At 37.4% G+C, this 19,715-nt stretch overlaps 1 protein-coding gene across 1 annotated transcript; it reads left to right on the top strand.

Moving 5' to 3' along the window:
• Positions 1 to 455: 455 nt before the first annotated feature.
• btk (Bruton agammaglobulinemia tyrosine kinase) lies at positions 456 to 19,111 on the top strand. Its single transcript, XM_038281286.1, has 19 exons — positions 456 to 575; positions 5,080 to 5,131; positions 5,312 to 5,470; positions 5,599 to 5,703; positions 10,571 to 10,652; positions 10,831 to 10,962; positions 11,056 to 11,117; positions 11,202 to 11,389; positions 11,664 to 11,726; positions 11,838 to 11,892; positions 12,002 to 12,081; positions 12,378 to 12,505; positions 13,670 to 13,741; positions 16,828 to 16,999; positions 17,106 to 17,325; positions 17,473 to 17,537; positions 17,624 to 17,742; positions 18,167 to 18,324; positions 18,415 to 19,111. Exons 3-19 carry the CDS (start codon positions 5,330 to 5,332, stop codon positions 18,484 to 18,486), a joined length of 1,914 nt encoding a protein of 637 aa, XP_038137214.1. The 5' UTR covers positions 456 to 575; positions 5,080 to 5,131; positions 5,312 to 5,329; the 3' UTR covers positions 18,487 to 19,111.
• The last annotated feature ends 604 nt before the right edge of the window (positions 19,112 to 19,715 follow it).

Here is a 19,715-nt window from a genome sequence, read left to right as displayed (position 1 = left end):
AAACATAGAAAATGTTTGACAGAAACTCTTTAATGTTTGAAAAACCTCTCCTGGCTAAAACATTTGGTATACTTGGACTATTATACTAATAACTGACTGCTATAAATAACTTTTCCTTTAATTTACCTATAATCAAATATCTGTTGCTCTGTCTTCTCAGTTTCATGCAAGTAAACAATGTAAAAGCTTCCGTCTTCACACTCTGAAACCTGTAAAAGTGACCATTATTAACTTTTTATCTCTTCTCCTCTCTTGCTCTCACAGCTATCAAACTGGCAGTCGCCCAAACAAGAAAAGATCTCAACCAAAAATGCAACTAACAGTGCCCTCAGAGTAATGTTTAACGCGCCTCAAACTTATCACCAAAACTGTCCAGAAGGCTGATATGAAAATGAGCAGGAAGAAAAAGAGGAAGTAAGCCTAGCTGATTCCTCTCTGTGGGTGTGTTTTAACTTCTTGCATCACAGACTATCAGACATTATATGGAAAGTAAGAAGAAGGTTCATGTTAAAGCGTTTAGATCCTCTCTATCTGCGCTGCGTTTGTCCGGTGCTTCACTGTTTTCAGGTGAAGGGGTAAGTCACCACGCTGTTTCAAATGCTGCTCTTGTGTATCGGGGTATTTTTAGTCATTCTGCGTGAAAATTACTCAAAAAGTCTAAAGACACAGCTGTTTTGCTTCAGTGTGAAACTTGGTCGTTTTTATGCAAATCCTAAACAACAAAATCTTTCAAATTCTTAAATCGTTTGCAGTAAAACCCCTGAGATGCGTTCTTCATTGGTTATTTGGGTAACTTAGTGTCAGAGTGACACTTTGTGCTTGTTCATTAAAGTAGGCCTGATGATAACAAAGCGGTATGACTGATCAGATAGTAGTGTCTTGTGGTTAGTGACTTATGATGAGATCTGCCAATTGAAAAATGATATTGCAGAATGCTTCTCTATTAAAGCTCCCTGGGATATTTTCTGCCTGTAAGGAAACACCAGAGAAGAAAACTTCTTGGTACATTCCTGTTTGACAGTCTTACCCTGTTTGATTACATTTTTTGTTGTCATTTTAACTGATTCCTTATTAGTATATGAGGAAACCTGGTCACCCATGTTAGAAATATATGTTAAAATGTTAAAAATGTCAATTGAGGGGGGTTTTACTAGGACTAATGTGAACATTTATTTCTAAATATTTGGGATGACAAAATTCCAGGGGTTTAGATCAGGTATTTCAACTGTGCACTATAGCAATTGTCAGGTAGAAGTGCTGCAGGGTAACTGGTTTTTCTTTATATTTCGGTGTAACACTGATGCAACTTCCCCCTTTAGTTTGACTGTGTCAGACATTGTGAGCCAACTCTCCTCAGAAAACAACAAAAAAAGTCCCTTTTATGGTTGCCATGGCATGCATTAAATTCTATCCATTTTAAAGGTTTATTGCTCCAGTATGTTATAGGGAAAATTAACTTGAATCTATATTTATGAGCTGCCTGGTAAGTGATGTGAAAAAAACAATGGTGGTGGGAAATGAGGAATGGGTAAGCAATGTTTCTGAGAATGGGGAACATCGCTCTCCGACTGTCACAGCTCAAACAAGGCTAATGAGTAGCGCTGCTGCTGGGTTGTTAAGAAATGCTATTGTGCTGGTTATAGCAGGGAGTGACTGAAGCTTCTGGTGGAGTTACTGTTCCAGTTCAGATGACAAAAGGAAGTGCTTGCAGGCCCAAAATAGGCTAAAACTGAAGTGCAAACACATTTGACAGAGACTTACTCACTGTGAGCTTTGAGCTGTGTGTGATAAAAACTTAATTCTAACACTTCTAAACCAGCTGCAACCTTGAAACTCAAACAGCGTTGGAATGCGATGGCGTCCCTCGATAGGTTTTCATCCAAAGCTGTCTTTAAAACACTGATCAGCCGCTTAGCAGAACATTCATTTCATTTGCATACATTACTGGCTCACATTTGAATGTTTCTGCAGTTATATGACAAGAAGCCCCAATTTAGTATGCAAGAAACAATGTTTTATATTGTTTACGCATAATATGAAAATGACAGTCCACATGACAACTTTGCATTTGATCTAACACATCAACCCTTCTAGTTCTGGAGGAGAAAGCTTTAGTTTTTTGTGTTGCAAGATGATAAAAGACAAGACAATACAGCAGCCATAAACAAGAATTATAGCTTACTTCATTTACCTGCTTATCTTTGATCTGTTTGCTATTCATTACAGGTAATATGTAGAAAAGAAAGAATGCATTGTAATATTTTATACAAGGTACACAAAAGAATGGGAATAAGAAACATTAAAAATGCAAAATAGAGTTTGAAAATCAAATAAGTATATATAGAAAGAATCCACAACAATGGGGAAAAAAATTACCACTATTATTTCTAATTCCCTAGAAAGGCAGCTGATTCTACAACCGTCATATCTTATGACAGTTGAGGCTTATTCTTTATTGTCTAATACTTTTATCTCATTTAGAGCCCGATCTCAATAACACCCATTTTTAACTATAAATAATAATATGAAGCATAAAACCTTCCAAATTCAAACTCAGGTGTACATGGTATAACAGGACCAGCCTAAGTTGTTATAAAATTCACTATAATACGTTAAAATTTGTGCCTCATGGTGGCGCAGGACCAGTGTTGCCTTGGAATAAGAATGTTCTGCGTTTGATTTCCAGCCTATAATCTGTGTGCATAAAGTTGCATTTATATATGCCTATAATCTAGCCTATAGTCTGCCTATAATTAACCATAGTCCATCCTATAATCTGTGTGCATAAAGTTGCATTTATATATGCCTATAATCTAGCCTATAGTCCGCCTATAATTAACCATAGTCCATCCTATAATCTGTGTGCATAAAGTTGCATTTATATATGCCTATAATCTAGCCTATAGTCCGCCTATAATTAACCATAGTCCATCCTATAATCTGTGTGCATAAAGTTGCATTTATATATGCCTATATTCTAGCCTAAAGTCTGCCGATAATGAACCATAGTCCAGTCTATAATCTGTGTGCATAAAGTTTGCATGTTCTTCCTATGCATGCAAAGGTTCTCTCAGGGTCTCCAGCTTCCTCCTACAGTCCAAAACATGACTGTTAGATTGATTGGCATCTCTTAATTACCCCCTTAGATGCGAATGTGTGTGCATAGTTTTATGATGTGTTTCCCTGGTTTGGACTGGCGGCCTGTCCAGGCTGCACCCCGCCTATAACCCATACGCTACTGGAGATAGGAACCAGTTTGAAGAAGACAAGTGTCTATTATGTTTTTTTTAAACTTTGAATTCCAATGAACTTTTTTTGTTACTTGATTCTTATGATGAATTCGGTTAGTAAGTTAAACTAAATACTGTAAGGGCCGGATTTATCAAGATCCAATTTTGCGTGCAGTAATTTGCGCTCGCAAACTGGAATTTTGCGCGAGGGGTTGAACCATGGTTTGCTGGTGATTTAACAAGAGTGATTGCGTAACTGGTGGAAGGTGCAAAACTGTTGGAGACGCCCTATTTAAATGATGGTTTTGCGCGTTTTGTGGTTTGTGGCAAAGTAGTTTGTAGTCTGTACAAACTACTAGTGCATTAAGAAATCTAAATCTTACAGTGACCCCCAACAAAAAAAATAAAAAATTAAAAAATAAAATATATATATATATATATATATATATATATATATATATATATATATATATATATATATATATATATATATATATATATATATAAATTGGCAACCTAATATTCCCTAAGGTGGTATGTGCTGCAGTAAAAAAAAAAAAAAAACAGGTGTTTTGTATTGGCCTGTGACTGTGGATGAGATCCCCGCAGCATTTGGCACGTTGCTCCACAGGCTCAGGGGGAGAACCCCGACCCCGTCGGACAGCACTTCTGAAAAAAGGAGATTGGGAGATCCCAGCTCTCGCTGCAACCGTACGCTGGAATGACCCAAATGCAAAAAAAGTGCAATGTTGCAAGGAATTTTGTGATATCTGGTATTGCGTGGGTCCTCCTTGTGGCTGGCTCCAAATCCATTCGGAGTTCCCCCAACAGCTCCAAAATGGCAATGCTGGATAAACAATATGTTTTGATGATCGTTTCCTCGTTCATTCCAAAAATATTTACACGGAGTGAAAAAATGCGTTCTCTGCATCTCCTTGCTTCATTTCGATGTCTCCTTCTTGCGACAATAACCGCTGCCATGTGTGCGCAATTACGCATACAGACCATTTGCACCTTCTTTTGAAACGTGTTAAATATAGAGTCAGATAGCGTTAGCAAAATTGCTTTCAGGTTTGATAAATCTCTTTGCGAGTGCTAAATTAATATATCTACATGTTCTCCTCCCACAAGACGCACTTTTGCGTGTAAACGCCCCATATTGCATATTCATTGCAGAAAAAGTTCTAAATGGATAAGAGGCGCTATTTAGCACATTTTAAAGACCAAATCCTTTTAGCACGCTGTTGATAGATCAGTTTGTACATTTTTTAGCGTGCCCAGTGAAATAGCTCACGTTTTTATACACGCAAACCTTTGATAGATCCGGCCCTAAGTATAAACAAACAAAAAAAAAACTCTCCTGTGCCATATTTGTATGTTAACTATGCAAAGGGGAGTTTATGACCTGCTAGGTGTGCAAGGAGCCAAGAAAATGAGAAAATTATTTTTAAATAAATTAGGTTTTTTCAAGATATGAATTTTCTTTTGGTCATTCAATATTTGCTTATCTAATTTCAACACCTAAAGGAAGAAAATGAATTGCATTTTATTTGACAATATTGCATCGTAAAAGGATGACAAAAGCAATATTTTTTTGGTTTGGCCAATACAAGGCCTTACAATGCATTTGTAACCTCAACGTAGGTTACAAATGCTAAATTCCCAACAAAAAGTAAAGTTGTACGTCTTTGCCACGTAGATGATGACCACAGTGTAACAGCTGAGGAAAACAGATATGTCAAAGAGGGAAATGCTGAAAGCAAAGGGAGCTGCTTGCACGAAAAGCGGAGTTCATGCAAACTCATAGTTAATCAGCACGCTCGCTATGCCTCTCTTCCTTTCTGTGCAGATCTATACTCTCACCTGTCAAAGCAGCAGTGCCCTGAACCCATGAAAAGAGGGTGAGTATGCATCAAACCTACAGGAGTTACAGACGAAACTATAAGTGCTGAATTTAGAAATATGAGACCCAGAGATGCTGGGTGCAGCTGCTATAACACAATGCAGTCAATGTGTGAAACGATTGTCTCACTATGATCTGCAACAAAGTGACTTTAATGCAACACTTGCTTTTTTTGTAGATCAATACAGATTGAATCATGTCAGACAACATACTGGAGGAAATCTTCATCAAACGGTCTCAGCAGAAGAAGAAGACCTCTCCTCTGAACTACAAGGAGAGGTGGTTCATTCTTACCCAGGAAAAAATAGCCTACTATGATTTTGATTCTGAGAAAGGGGTACGTACCTGAAAACCAGCTGAGTCACATTTATCTCACATTATTTCTGTTGGCAACTTTAAACGAGTGCCGCTGTTTTGTTTTTCTAATTTTTTTTTTTTTTTTGTTTCTCTTCATATGTTGAGCAGAAGCGAAAAGGTTTAAAAGGGACCGTTGACATTGAGAAGATAAAGTGTGTGGAGACAGTCGAGCCTGAGGCTAACACCCCACAAGAGCGCATGTATGCTTTCCAGGTAGATATTTTCCTCATCGTACTCTTCTGACAAAGAACAAAAAACACATTTTCTTCAGATAAACCAAATCATCAAGTCCCCTTGATTTAGTTTTCGACTTCTATAAACTAAAACTTAATTAACTCAGAAAAAAATATAACGTTCCATAATGTTTATTTCTATTTGTTTTAGTTTGGTTACTATCAAATTTAAAACGACCGTCCTCAAGATTCAGTATGATGAGGTTTTTATTTTGCCTTCTTGTCAAACTAAAAGTGTAAGTGTCTGATGTTGTGAAAGTCAGTTCTCAAGAAGTGAAACTGTTGCTGATAAGGGACTTTCAGAGGCAGTCCAGGTGCTTCTGTTATATGATGAAGGCACCATAAACCATCAGGAAATTCAAAAAGTTTAGGGATTTTTTTTTTTTTTTTTTTGCACATATTTTCTAAATTTAAGCAAAGATGAGCTTTAGAATCCCAATACACATCTAAGGGTTTCTCAAGGCATGATACTGGGTGCTCCATTATTTTGATTTTCTACACTTTCCTAGTAGTTAGTATTCAGATTAAACTGATACCTCTAATATTATTTAAATTACCTGGTTGTCTAAACTAGATAAAAGACTTATAATCATCTTTGAAAAAATACAGTAAACTACAAACTCTACCATTACTACTCTAGTCTGCCTAGAATATACCTCCAACCCAGCTATGCAACTAGCTCCCGTTGTACTTCTACAAAAAAAACTGACTCACTCTGAACACACATTGAAAATCTATCTTACGATCTTGCTTCTCTCAGTTGCGAAGCTTAGACCTGTTGTATCATCCCCTGAATTTAACTTAAATGTTTATCCATCTGCTTATAACATTAGTTTATTTCCTGCCTTCCTGTAATAAGCAATGCTTTTCATAAATGCTTACAGGTCACATATTTTGTGATATGCTATTCAGGCTAAAGCATGATTTCTATCTTACATGATAGAGCTGGTTTTACCTGCTTACTGTTGAATTCAAAATTCAAATTAAAACATTATCTGGGATATAAAAAGCAGTGAATGGAGCCTTCAGTCTCCTATTAATCCAGCATAAGTAGGATTAAGCCTTTCACCTTGTGGTTCCCAGGCTGTGGTACAACTTTATACTGTCTATACTGTACAGTTCTGTGAGATTACGTGTGAAACAAATACTCATGAGCTCATTTAATAAGTGAATTATATAGCTTTCAAATGTTAAAACATCTGTGAAAATGGTAGTCTCTCTCTCTCTATCTATCTATTTCTCTCTATCTATATACACTATATTGCCAAAAGTATTTGCTCACCCATCCAAATTATTGGAATCAGGTGTTCCAATCACTTCCATGGCCACAGGTGTATAAATTCAAGCACCTAGGCATGCAGACTGTTTTTACAAACATTTGTGAAAGAATGGGTCGCTCTCAGGAGCTCAGTGAATTCCAGCGTGGAACTGTGATAGGATGCCACCTGTGCAACAAATCCAGTCGTGAAATTTCCTCGCTCCTAAATATTCCACAGTCAACTGTCAGCTGTATTATAAGAAAATGGAAGTGTTTGGGAACGACAGCAACTCAGCCACGAAGTGGTAGGCCACGTAAACTGACGGAGCGGGGTCAGCGGATGCTGAAGCGCATAGTGCGAAGAGGTCGCCAACTTTCTGCAGAGTCAATCACTACAGACCTCCAAACTTCATGTGGCCTTCAGATTAGCTCAAGAACAGTGCGCAGAGAGCTTCATGGAATGGGTTTCCATGGTCGAGCAGCTGCATCCAAGCCATACATCACCAAGTGCAATGCAAAGCGTCGGATGCGGTGGTGTAAAGCACGCCGCCACTGGACTCTAGAGCAGTGGAGACGCGTTCTCTGGAGTGACGAATCGCGCTTCTCCATCTGGCAATCTGATGGACGGGTCTGGGTTTGGCGGTTGCCAGGAGAACGGTACTTGTCTGACTGCATTGTGCCAAGTGTAAAGTTTGGTGGAGGGGGGATTATGGTGTGGGGTTGTTTTTCAGGAGCTGGGCTTGGCCCCTTAGTTCCAGTGAAAGGAACTCTGAATGCTTCAGCATACCAAGACATTTTGGACAATTCCATGCTCCCAACTTTGTGGGAACAGTTTGGAGCTGGCCCCTTCCTCTTCCAACATGACTGTGCACCAGTGCACAAAGCAAGGTCCATAAAGACATGGATGACAGAGTCTGGTGTGGATGAACTTGACTGGCCTGCACAGAGTCCTGACCTCAACCCGATAGAACACCTTTGGGATGAATTAGAGCGGAGACTGAGAGCCAGGCCTTCTCGTCCAACATCAGTGTGCGACCTCACAAATGCGCTTCTGGAAGAATGGTCAAAAATTCCCATAAACACACTCCTAAACCTTGTGGACAGCCTTCCCAGAAGAGTTGAAGCTGTTCTAGCTGCAAAGGGTGGACCGACGTCATATTGAACCCTATGGATTAGGAACGGGATGTCACTTAAGCTCATATGTGAGTCAAGGCAGGTGAGCAAATACTTTTGGCAATATAGTGTATATATATATATATATATATATATATATATATATATACATATATATATATAAGATTCACACTGAAGGTATCAAAAGTATGAATTAACACACGTGAAATGATACACTTAACAAGAACTGAAAATATGTCTTATATTTTAGGTTCTTCAAAGTAAGCACCTTTGGCTTTGATTACTCCTCCGCACACTCTTAGCATTCTCTTGATGAGCTTCAAGAGGTCTTGTTCCCAGAGATGCTTAGTATTTGTTGCCCCTATTGCCTTCACTCTGTGGTCCAGCTCACCCCAAACCATCTTGATTGGGTTCTGGTCCGGTGATTGTGGAGGCCAGGTCATCTGGCGCAGCACCCTATCACTCCCCTTCTTGGTCAAATAGCCTTTACACAGCTTGGAGGTGTGTTTGGGGTCATTTTCCTGTTGAAAAATGAATGATCGTCCAACTAAATGCAGCATGCCGCTGCAAGATGCTGTGGTTACCATGCTGGTTCAGTATGCCTTCAATATTGAATAAATCCCCAAACGTGTCACCAGCAAAGCACCCCCACACCATCACACCTCCTCCCTCATGCTTCACGGTGGGAACCAGACATGTAGAGACATTTCCTGCGTCGCTGACGACACGATATTTGGAACCAAAGATCTCAAATTTTGACTCATCAGACCAAAGCACAGATTTCCACTGGTCTAATGTCCATTCTTTGTGTTCTTTAGCCCAAGCAAGTCTCTTCTGCTTGTTGCCTGTCCTTAGAAGTGGGTTCCTAGCAGCTATTTTACCATAAAGGCCTGATTCACACAGTCTCCTCTTAACAGTTGTTCTAGAGATGTGTCTGCTGCTAGAACTCTGTGTAGCATTGACCTGGTCTCTAATCTGAGCTGCTGTTAACCTGCGATTTCTGAGGCTGGTGACTCGGATTAACTTATCCTCTGCAGCAGAGGTGACTCTTGGTCTTCCTTTCATGGGGCGGTCCTCATGTCGGCCAGTTTCTTTGTGGCACTTAATGGTTTTTGCAACTGCACTTCGGGACACTTTCAAATTTTTGCCGTTTTTCACACTGACTGACCTTCATTTCTTAAAGTAATGATGGCCACTCATTTTTCTTTACTTAGCTGCATTTTTCTTGCCATAATACAAATTCTAACAGTCTATTCAGTAGGACTATCAGCTGTGTATCCACCTGACTTCTGCACAACACAACTGATGGTCCCAACCCCATATTAATAAGGCAAGAAATCCCACTTGTTAAACCTGACAGGGGACACCTGTGAAGTGAAAACCATTACTGGTGACTACCTCTTGAAGCTCATTAAGAGAATGCCAAGAGAGTGCGAAGCACTAATCAAAGCTAAAGATGGCTACTTTGAAGAAACTAGAATATAAGACATATTTTCAGTTGTTTCACACTTTTCTGTTAAGTATATAACTCAATGTGTGTTAATTCATAGTTTTGATGCCTTCAGTGTTAATCTGCAATTTTCATAGTCATGAAAATAAAGAAAACCTTTAATTATAAAGAAAACTCTCCTACTTTTCACCTTCTGTTAAAGTTGGTTGAACATGAGCCAAGTAGCTCATATATTTCCACCTTTGTACATCTTTTTTGGATGTTGTCAGGTGTTGCAATTTTCATGCGTATGGTAATGCAGTAGCCGTCCATTTTATATTTGAACTTTATGTACTGTTCACTGTACATTCTGCGGTGAACAGAAATGATGATATACACAAGCTGCCTTACAATGGAGATCAGCACATTTGCTGTAATGATGATACCAGTGGAAAATACTCTTATATCTCTTATTTTTAACATCATTTATGATCATTGTGGAACTATTCTTGATATATTTGTGTGCTTTAAGGCCGAAGCTGCAGCTGCATTAACAGGTTAAGTCAAAGAAAAATTACCCAAACTATTTTAAGTGGTTGTGAAAACAGTTGCTCTCATTTGTAGGTTATGATATAATTCAAATGAATCATATTTTTGGAAAGCTGAATCTAAATGATAAAACACACTCCAACATGATTACTGTTAACTAACATAGAACCTCCTTTACAACATGAAGAAGGGAAGATAGATTTCAAGAAGCAACAAATCCAGATCCAGTGAGGAAAAGAATTATGAGAACATGAAATGTTTTAGTTTGGGAAGGGGAATTATAAAACTACTTTTTTATACTTGGATCTTATAGATATTGAGATACTTAAGATATAAACTGAACCAAGCATATATGTTCTGGTTCCCCTTTAAAAATTCTCAACTTCCTCAGGCCGCCATTTAAGTCAACCCTAAGTTCAGCTCGTAGAAGCTGTGTTTGAGAACTGTGGTCTAAATAAATTCTGGGTTTTGCCACAGATCATTTACGATGAAGGACCTTTGTACATATTCGCAAAAACAGAAGACATTCGGAGGCTATGGATAAAAAAACTAAAAGAATGTGAGTAAAACGGGTCTATATATGTGTCTTGTGTTAATCTGATAGCCTTTGGTTTCCATATCTCAACATTTATCAGATAGTGTGACAGCGGAGTTGGATGCCTACGCAAATGCTGATTTTATGTAAATGTCCTACGCATGAATCCATGTACGCTAATGTGACTGTTTGTTGTGCATAGTGGTCCGCTTTAACAAAGATCTGATGCAGAAGTACCATCCCTGTTTCTGGGTGGATGGCCTGTGGCTTTGCTGTAAGCAGGAAGTCAAACAAGCCATGGGTTGCAAAGTTCTAGAAGATTCTACAAAAAATGGTGAGAATAAGACTTTTGACGGGACTGAATTCAAATCAAAAAGGGAACTTTTAAAGTTTCAAATAAATCATGTTTTAATTGAATAAACAACAGGTTTTAAATCATCATCGGGTCGACGGCAATCCAGGAAACCACTTCCACCAACCCCAGTAGAGGTACACCCAGTTTGTTTAGATTCACACTCACTGGATACAGGTCTGTTTGTTCTGAATCTATACAACAATCTCACATTACTTTAGGAGAAGACTTTGCGCTCATTGCCCCCGGAACCCGTTGAAACACAGACGCATTCTGGAAGCATGACTTTTGTAGCTGAATACGATTACACACCAATGAATGCCCAGGACCTGGAGCTGAGGAAGGATGAGGAGTACACCATCCTGGAGAGGTCTGACCCGAACTGGTGGAAAGCAACAGACAAATACGGGTGAGATGGCTAACACAGCAAAGCGAAACAGGGATTTGCAATCATGCATTTAAACAGAAAATACATGCATTTTTATTTAAAATCCTTTGAAGCTACTTTGTTCTTCTTTTGGCTATAAAAATAAGAAAAAGTGGGAACCCTTACAAAATGACCTGTGAAGAAAAAGGAACAAACTTAAATACTTTTAAAAAAGTGCATTAGGCTCCCAAAAACTTTTTTTTGTTGTTGATGATTTTGCACTTTTTGTCGATGTTCTTCAATCTTCTTTCTGCAGAAAAGAAGGCTACATACCAAGTAATTATGTTGTGGAAGCAGAAAGGGGACTTGAAAGATTTGAGTGAGTAGAAAGCTCAATTTTCGCCCACTAACTGGTGTTTGGGGTTGAACTATTTGATGCATCACATAAGCTGCTTTTAAAGAAAAGTGATAATGACTTTTGTTTTCACAGTTGGTACTCCAAAAACACGAATCGTAGTCAAGCAGAGCAGCTTTTGAAATCTGAGGTAAGCATAAGAAGAACCAATGTCTAAAATGGTCTATTAATCCATTCACCCATGTGTTTCTGATAAAAAGTTTAAGAGTTATGGAATGTGAGCTGTAACCTATTTTCAGAACAAAGATGGAGGTTTCCTGGTACGAGACTCAAGCAAAGCTGGGAAATACACTGTGTCTCTGCTCACCAAAGGTGGCATGTAAGTAACCTCACATGGGGTTAAAACACTGCTACCATTTATATAGTTCATCCCCTGGCTCCACTCATGCATGAACCTCTGAAAAGAAGAACTGTGTGCTGAAAGCGGAAACTGCAGGCCACAGAGGGAGGGAGATGTAAATTAATCATGCAAAACTTGGACTAATCTGTCTACAGAACTATGTTTTTGTTAATCTACGTTTGGAGCCATCTCTGGATAAGAGTGGGGTGATAATCGCTCCACAGCCTTATATGATCCCTGACTGGCTTCCTGTGACATTATTTTTTTCTCCACAGGGAAACAGGTGGAAGCTGCAGACATTACAATATCTGCACGACCCCACAGGGACAGTTTTATCTGGCAGAAAAGCATCATTTCAACACTATTCCAGAACTCATCAACTATCACCAACACAACGCAGCAGGTCAGCATCTGGACATGGTGATAGCAAAATAAGGACTCTTTTTACAAGCAGAAACTATGCTTACCCACATTTATTTCAAATTAAACTACAAATACACCAGAAAAGGAAACAAATGGCCAATACTGATTTATTCATTTATTTTTGGTCGACTGTTACCAACCAAGGATTCCAGATAAAAGCTAATCAAAAGATTTCTGATTAAGGTAGCAGCTTTGATTCTAATTTATAGGAGTTACACATTCCAAACTATTTCCCCTACTTTTATCAGTTTTTTTATTCAACTGCATAAAAATCCATGGTTGATGAAATGAAATCATATTTATCAGCATTTCACCCATCGGACACCAACTATTGAGTCAGTAAAAAGAAAATATGGTAATTGCTTTTCTCAGAAGTTTAATGCTTTTCTAAATAAAGTTGTTAATCTTGTTAAATTAAAACATTTTCTTTATTTTATTTTTTGAATTAATAACATTTTTTTTTTTTGCATATTCAATATAGATAATAAGCCTAAAGTTTTACTACAATTTTTGTTCTTAATTTCACTTTGTGTAGTGGCCTAATGGGGTAGTGGTGTGAAATTTAAACAAGATGTATTTTTACTTTAAATTAATTCATAATGTTATATAATTTTAAAAAAGGACAGGTGACTTGATTGTTCCTGTTTACAAATAATAAAATGGTTGCCAGCATTACTGTGAAATGTGAGTCAAAGAGGCTCTGATGTAATCCTGTCTCCTTTCCTCCACAAAACATTATCAAGTATTTTATTTTAGCTATTTAAAATAGAGAAAATATTCACACTAGAACAGGATGACCGAAACAGGAAACTACCATGACCATAAATCATGTGTTCCCCACTCATACACAGACAATTGTTTATCTAGAGATATAACTCTGTTCCAGAAACACTCTATAGATGATGCTGTAGGTTTACTGCCTTAAAAAGATTCACTTTAAATCAGTTTATCCTATTTCTGTGGTGTCATTTCCCAAAAGTTGTTTTGGGCTACTTTAAATTAACAAGCAAATTCAGGTTTACTAAGAAAAAGGGAAAAACTTTTATTTAACAAATGCCAATTTGATTAGAGCTAAATTGTAGAATCAAATGATCAGCTAAAAAGAGAACCTATATCTTATCTGATTTTTTTCTCCTATTACCAGGTATGGTCAGCAGGCTGAAGCACATTGTATCTAATCGAGCACGTCCTCCTTCAACTGCAGGACTGGGTTATGGTAAGATGTTTTTGTTTTCATCAGAGGTAGCCTAATTCACTTAATTAATTTATGAAAATGTAAGTAAAGATGAGAGCAACTTAAAAAAAAAAAAAAAAAAAACTGAGGCCAAAGAAAAGCTATTCAACACCTAATAGATGTTTTTCACCCCAACACTTTTATTGTTTGGATTAAATATTCTTACGTTATTTCCCAACTTGTTTTTTCCATGATTATCATAGGATGTAATAAGTTATTTTTACCATAACTAAAAACTGTGACTCTCTTTTCATTTCAAACTAAGAGAGGATTGATCAACTCACTTTGGCTCTATAGAGCAAAAATCCCTTTTTTCTTTAGCAACAAGTCCTTGTTTGAGTTGGGTTTTTAAACTTTAATTATACTAAAAACAGAATTGAAGCATGTCTATACTTGGAATATGATCAGTGTATGGCACTTACAGGTGGATTATTTAGACTTATTTTTTAACTATATGATGATATCAAATAATACAACGTTGCAAATATTCTAGTTAATATTCTAGTACTGAACACGTTATGAATATTAAGCAGTTAAAGTAAGAACAATATTCTACAATAACATATTTTGGGACATTGTCTATGGGTATGCTAATGTTTGGGGTGATTTTGGTAATCTCTGTTCTATATTATCGATATTTGCTTAACCTATTCTGAACTTAAAAAGCAAGTAACCCGAATAATGGTCATTGCATTCATGATGCATTCACAATTAGTCAGAAATGTAAAGAACAGGTTTGGTACCCAATACGGCCGTGTATTTTAAAATGTTTAAAAGCTGCTGAAGGGAAAAGGGTTTTAGGGGATCTGAATTTATGCAGCACAGGAGTAAATTGGTGGTTTATGATTAATTGAACTCAATGGCAGAATTTTTCATGTAATCTATCTACTTTCTAACATGTTCTGTTGGATTTTAAGCTGAAAGAATTAGCAACAGTTTCCAAGCATTTCCACAGATTCCAGGTTGCAGCATTTTAATGAGGCTCGTTTGGTTTGGCTTTATTGATTCCTATAGTTGAGGTTGTAACCTCACTTGGGTTCTTTGATTAACCAGTATTATGTTTTTGCAACCCACTTAGATAGATTTATAATAAAGTGCTTAAAGATATAAAAGCATCACTTTAAAAGAATGGACATGATGCTGTTTGTAATATTATTACATGTGTGGTTAAATGATTTTGAACAAAAGTTGATAAAGTCACTAAATATTTTGGGTCATGAGTCGATTGGCACCATTTTGTGGGTCATTTATAGAGCTAGATCTTCAGATTCACCTCAGATCTGTTCTTGTCGCTTAAAATAATCTACTACAATAATGTAAATTAGAAAGCATCACAAAATATAAACATAACAATATGACAACACCAACACCAGAGACGAATATTATGCTTATAGCATATCTCGTATATTTGAATCACCTAAAAAAGTTTTTATTTTAACTAAACAACAATCAGATCTTTACATTAAACATAAACCATTAACTGTATCAGTAGCCTTGCTCAGCCACCGCTCACCACACCCATTGCGAAAAAACCAACATGTCTATCATGTCTGCAGCTGTAAGGCCCGACACAGCATTACAGCATTTCTCTAATAGAACATGTGGCTTTGAAACTTATTGCTGATGTAACTATTACATAATATGCAAACTGTTCATGATTAAACATTTGTTGCTATGCTTGAATTGAAAACTACTGAACACATTCATTCCAGCTTTAGTTGCCAGAATAACACAACTATCTATTTTATCTAGCAGCTTGCTTCCCTCCACTGCGAAAGCAAGATTTTCATCTAAAAAGTGAAAATTATGTTTCAGCTTATGTATTAATTTCTGTCCTCTTTAACAGTAACAAAAATATTGTATTCATCCCCATTAATGACTGAAATTCTAATTTTTTGTGTCCGTTTGTCTCAGTTAGCTATTCAGTTTCCCCATCTTTATTTACCGACTAATGTGATTCATGAAACCAGGTTTCTGTGAGTCAAATTTAAAGAGTTAGTTTGTCACCAGTTGTAAATATAAAACATGTCTAACAGGAGCCATGGCTTAATGACACTACAATAGGCCCATAAGCAACATTATCTGGGTGGGCCCCAAATGAAGTACAACAGCTCTCCTTCTTTGCTTTTTCTTTTCTGGAATCCGCTTAAGTACCTCTTTTTTGGTATCCATCGTCGCTAACAGATTGTTCATAACAGTTATGGTTTTAATCTACGCTCTGGATTACCAATAATTCCAAGTCGTATAGTAAAAAATAAAATACTCAAATACATTGTTCTTTTAAGATCTTTATTGTGGTTTGAAACATATTATAGGAGTGTATTTTTACCAACCGTCTAATAAACTATACACAGTTAATAACATAGTTATAAAAAAGGACCACTGTCTGCTTTGCTATTGGTGTCACGTTTAAATGGCTCAACATCTTGTTTAAATCTGGCATGTGTTGGGGTATAAATAAGGTCTGTACAGTCAATCAAATATCAGGTGGGTTTAAGAGGAATTTTTCCGCACTATTACATCTGCAAAGAAACGGCCTAGTCCACAATTGTGTAGAGGGCCAACCAGGTGTCAGTGACGGGGCCCCAAGGAGGTCGGGGGCCCCTAAGGAACTGCAGTCTCTGCTTACCGACAGTGACGCCATTGAAAAGGAGAGTCACCCTTATTTTATAGTAGGCCTAATAAGTTCTTGCTATTGTCTTTATCTTAATGAACTAGCTTTTTAACCCCTAATGAATTTTTGTCAAGCTTACTCACGATTTTCACATGTTCATAACAGAGGCTAAAAGTAGAATAGAATAGAATTCAACTTTATTGTCATTGCTTTGTCACAAGTACAAAGCAACGAAAATAACTCTCTGCATTTAACCCATCCCCTTGCTTAGAAGTGGGCTGCCATTGTGCGGCGCTGTGTGGGGTTAAGGGTCTTGCTCAGGGACCCAGAGTGGCAGTCTGTGGGAGTGAGGCTCAAATTCAGAACCTCTGAAAAAATAAAGCAAACAAATGTTGGTTTTTTTAAAGTTTTGCTGCCAAGTTAAAAGCATGTGTTTTTTTTTGTTTTTTTTCAGGTGTTTGGGAAATTGACCCGCGGGATCTCACTTTCATCAAAGAGCTGGGTAACGGCCAATTTGGAGTGGTGAAGTATGGAAAGTGGCAGGGCCAGCATGATGTGGCCATAAAGATGATTAAAGAGGGCTCCATGTCTGAGGATGATTTCATTGAAGAAGCCAAAATCATGATGTAAGTCCTGAATGTTACAGAACTTTTGTGTCAAATGAGAAAGATTATACCCCGCAAACACTACAGGAAAAACCTGTTAACCTCCTTCTTATTTGGTTCAAACAAGGAAGCTTCGCCATGAGAATCTGGTGCAGCTGTACGGCGTCTGTACCAAACAAAGACCTATTTATATCGTAACTGAGTTTCTTGCAAATGGATGTCTCCTAACCTACCTAAAGGAGGGGCTGAAACAACACCCGACAACAGTCCAGCTTCTTGAGATGTGCAAAGACGTATCCGAGGGCATGGCCTACCTTGAACAGCAGCAGTATATACACAGAGACCTGGTAAGAGGCAACGACCAACTGTTGAACATTTTAAACAAAATCTCATTAGATTCAGGATAGGATTACCAATGTTTAGGCATTACGTGACAAGTCTAGTATTTCATTGATTATCCTTTATCCTGATTGTGTTGTTTGTTTTACCTTTAGGCTGCCAGGAACTGTTTAGTAGATTCTAACGGCACAGTCAAGGTGACTGACTTTGGTTTGTCAAGGTAAAGCATTTAATGTGTAACAAATTGGAACAAAGGAGACTTGTGAGTTCACAGCGTGACTTTAAATTCCTTTCCTATTATCCTAGATATGTTTTGGATGATGAGTACACAAGCTCAGCAGGCTCAAAGTTTCCAGTCCGCTGGTCACCTCCAGAAGTACTGCTATACTGCAAATTCAGCAGCAAGTCAGACATCTGGGCTTATGGTGAGAAGTCTGAGTGGTTCATTTTGTTTATATGAACAGCCAATGAGATGATGTTTTTCACTTTAAAAGTGATCTTGAATAATTGTTTAAGAAGGTATTTTTTCCATGTACTTACACTGCTTCTGGTGCAGTGTTTGCATAAAATGTTGAAGCTAGAGACAGGCTGACATAGCACCAGTTTGTCCATGTTTGGGTTCATTGTCTCTAAATCCCTCTAGTTCTATTTTAAGTAGTATAACAACCACAGACAGACAGAAAAATGTCAGAAGTTTGTTAGGCACTAAACTGACAAGGGAAAAGAAAAGAATAAATTACTCAGAAAGACCTTCAGAAAGTTTTGACTGAAGACTTTTGCAAAGCACTGTTTCTGATTAGTGTTGACTCCTTGATTTAGTGAATCTTAGATGTATCTGTTGTTTATCAGGAGTTTTAATGTGGGAGGTTTACACACTGGGGAAGCTTCCATATGAACGTCTTAACAATACAGAAATAGTGGATCAGGTGTCCAGAGGCCTGCGTCTCTTCCGTCCACAACTGGCCAATGAGAAGGTCTACAGCATCATGATGCTCTGCTGGAGTGATGTAAGCTTGTTTCTTATCTCATCCTTAGCCTAAAAAAAAAAAAAAAAAAACACATGCGCTTAACTGTTTTTTTTGCCTTTTCTTTTACAGAAACCGGATGAAAGACCCACCTTCCAGGAGCTGGCATATAATGTTCAAGATTTGCTGTATGAACTCCAATAAACCTGAGAATAATTTATAAACACAAACAGGAGTCTCTGGTCCTCAGAGAGAAGCTCCCCAATGGGAAACATTGAGCATAATTAAAACAATTGAAACTTTAAATGTGTGGATGAGCAGCTTTTTAAAGCTTATCTAGAATGTGAACTGTTTTAATGCAAATGTCACTTTTAGTCACTAGCTTTTGCATAACATTAATAAGACTGCAGTTCTATGAACCATATTTAGATTTTGTTTATATTATTCTGAAGGTTGTTTAATTAAACATGACAGTTTTGTTTGTACTCTGTGAAATTGTTGTGAACACACTTGTATGTAAAAATAAATTTTGTAAGCTGATATATGTTGCACAAATAAATGCCAAGTAAAAGTGGCTTATGAGATATAATGTGTAGAAAACAGAACCTTTCTCATTTTATTTGTATTCTGTTGGCACATTTATATTTTTAAACAAAAAAATAAGTAAGCATTTTTAAAGAATGGATTAAATTGAAAACGTCCATCGATCCATCCATGCATTGTTCGCCCCCCCTAAAAAACTAATAAATATGATAAAATGAAACATAAAACATTAAAACATTATGATAATCAATAAATATCGAATGTTTCTTAAACAGATAATAGGATTGTATACACCTGTTTTTTCTGGGTTTTTTTTTTGTTACTTTCTTGAAGTTTAAAATAATAAAAGGCATTAGTCCATAGAGGAGCTATAAGGCATGAGTAAATGTCTGTAAAGATAATTTGACAAACCAAGTAAATTAGAGTTAAAGGATCTCTGACTGTGACTGGCTGGATGTACTTTCTCCATCCTCTGACATGTGAGTTGGCTCGGAGCTCGTCTCCTTGGCTGTGTGTTTCTTGCTTTTTGTATCTCTACTTCTCCTTGAACCCTAGTCGGCCTCTGCAGATGGCCACTCATGCTGAGCCTGGTTCTGCTGGAGGTTTCTTCCTGTTAAAAGGGAGTTTTTCCTCTCGACTGTCGCTACAAGCATGCTTAGTGTGAGGGATTACCTGCAATCAACTGCTTTTCCTTAGATAGAAAACTCTGAATTTGGCTGTATGATCTGGTGAACTGTGAAATGCCTTGAGATGACATTTGTTGTGAATTGGCGCTGTATAAATAAACTGAACTGAATTGAACCACACAGTTCAAAAATCCTAAAACATAAATCAAATTATGTCAAACCGTGGGATTTGGGCGCTCATACTGCGTTCCACATATTTATTCT

Source organism: Cyprinodon tularosa, unplaced genomic scaffold, assembly GCF_016077235.1.
Source record: "Cyprinodon tularosa strain WSP-4 unplaced genomic scaffold, ASM1607723v1 ctg17, whole genome shotgun sequence".
Classification (NCBI taxonomy): Eukaryota; Metazoa; Chordata; class Actinopteri; order Cyprinodontiformes; family Cyprinodontidae; genus Cyprinodon; species Cyprinodon tularosa.
The sequence above is the reverse complement of the archived record's forward strand: the minus strand, read 5'-3'. Positions and strand labels throughout refer to the sequence as shown.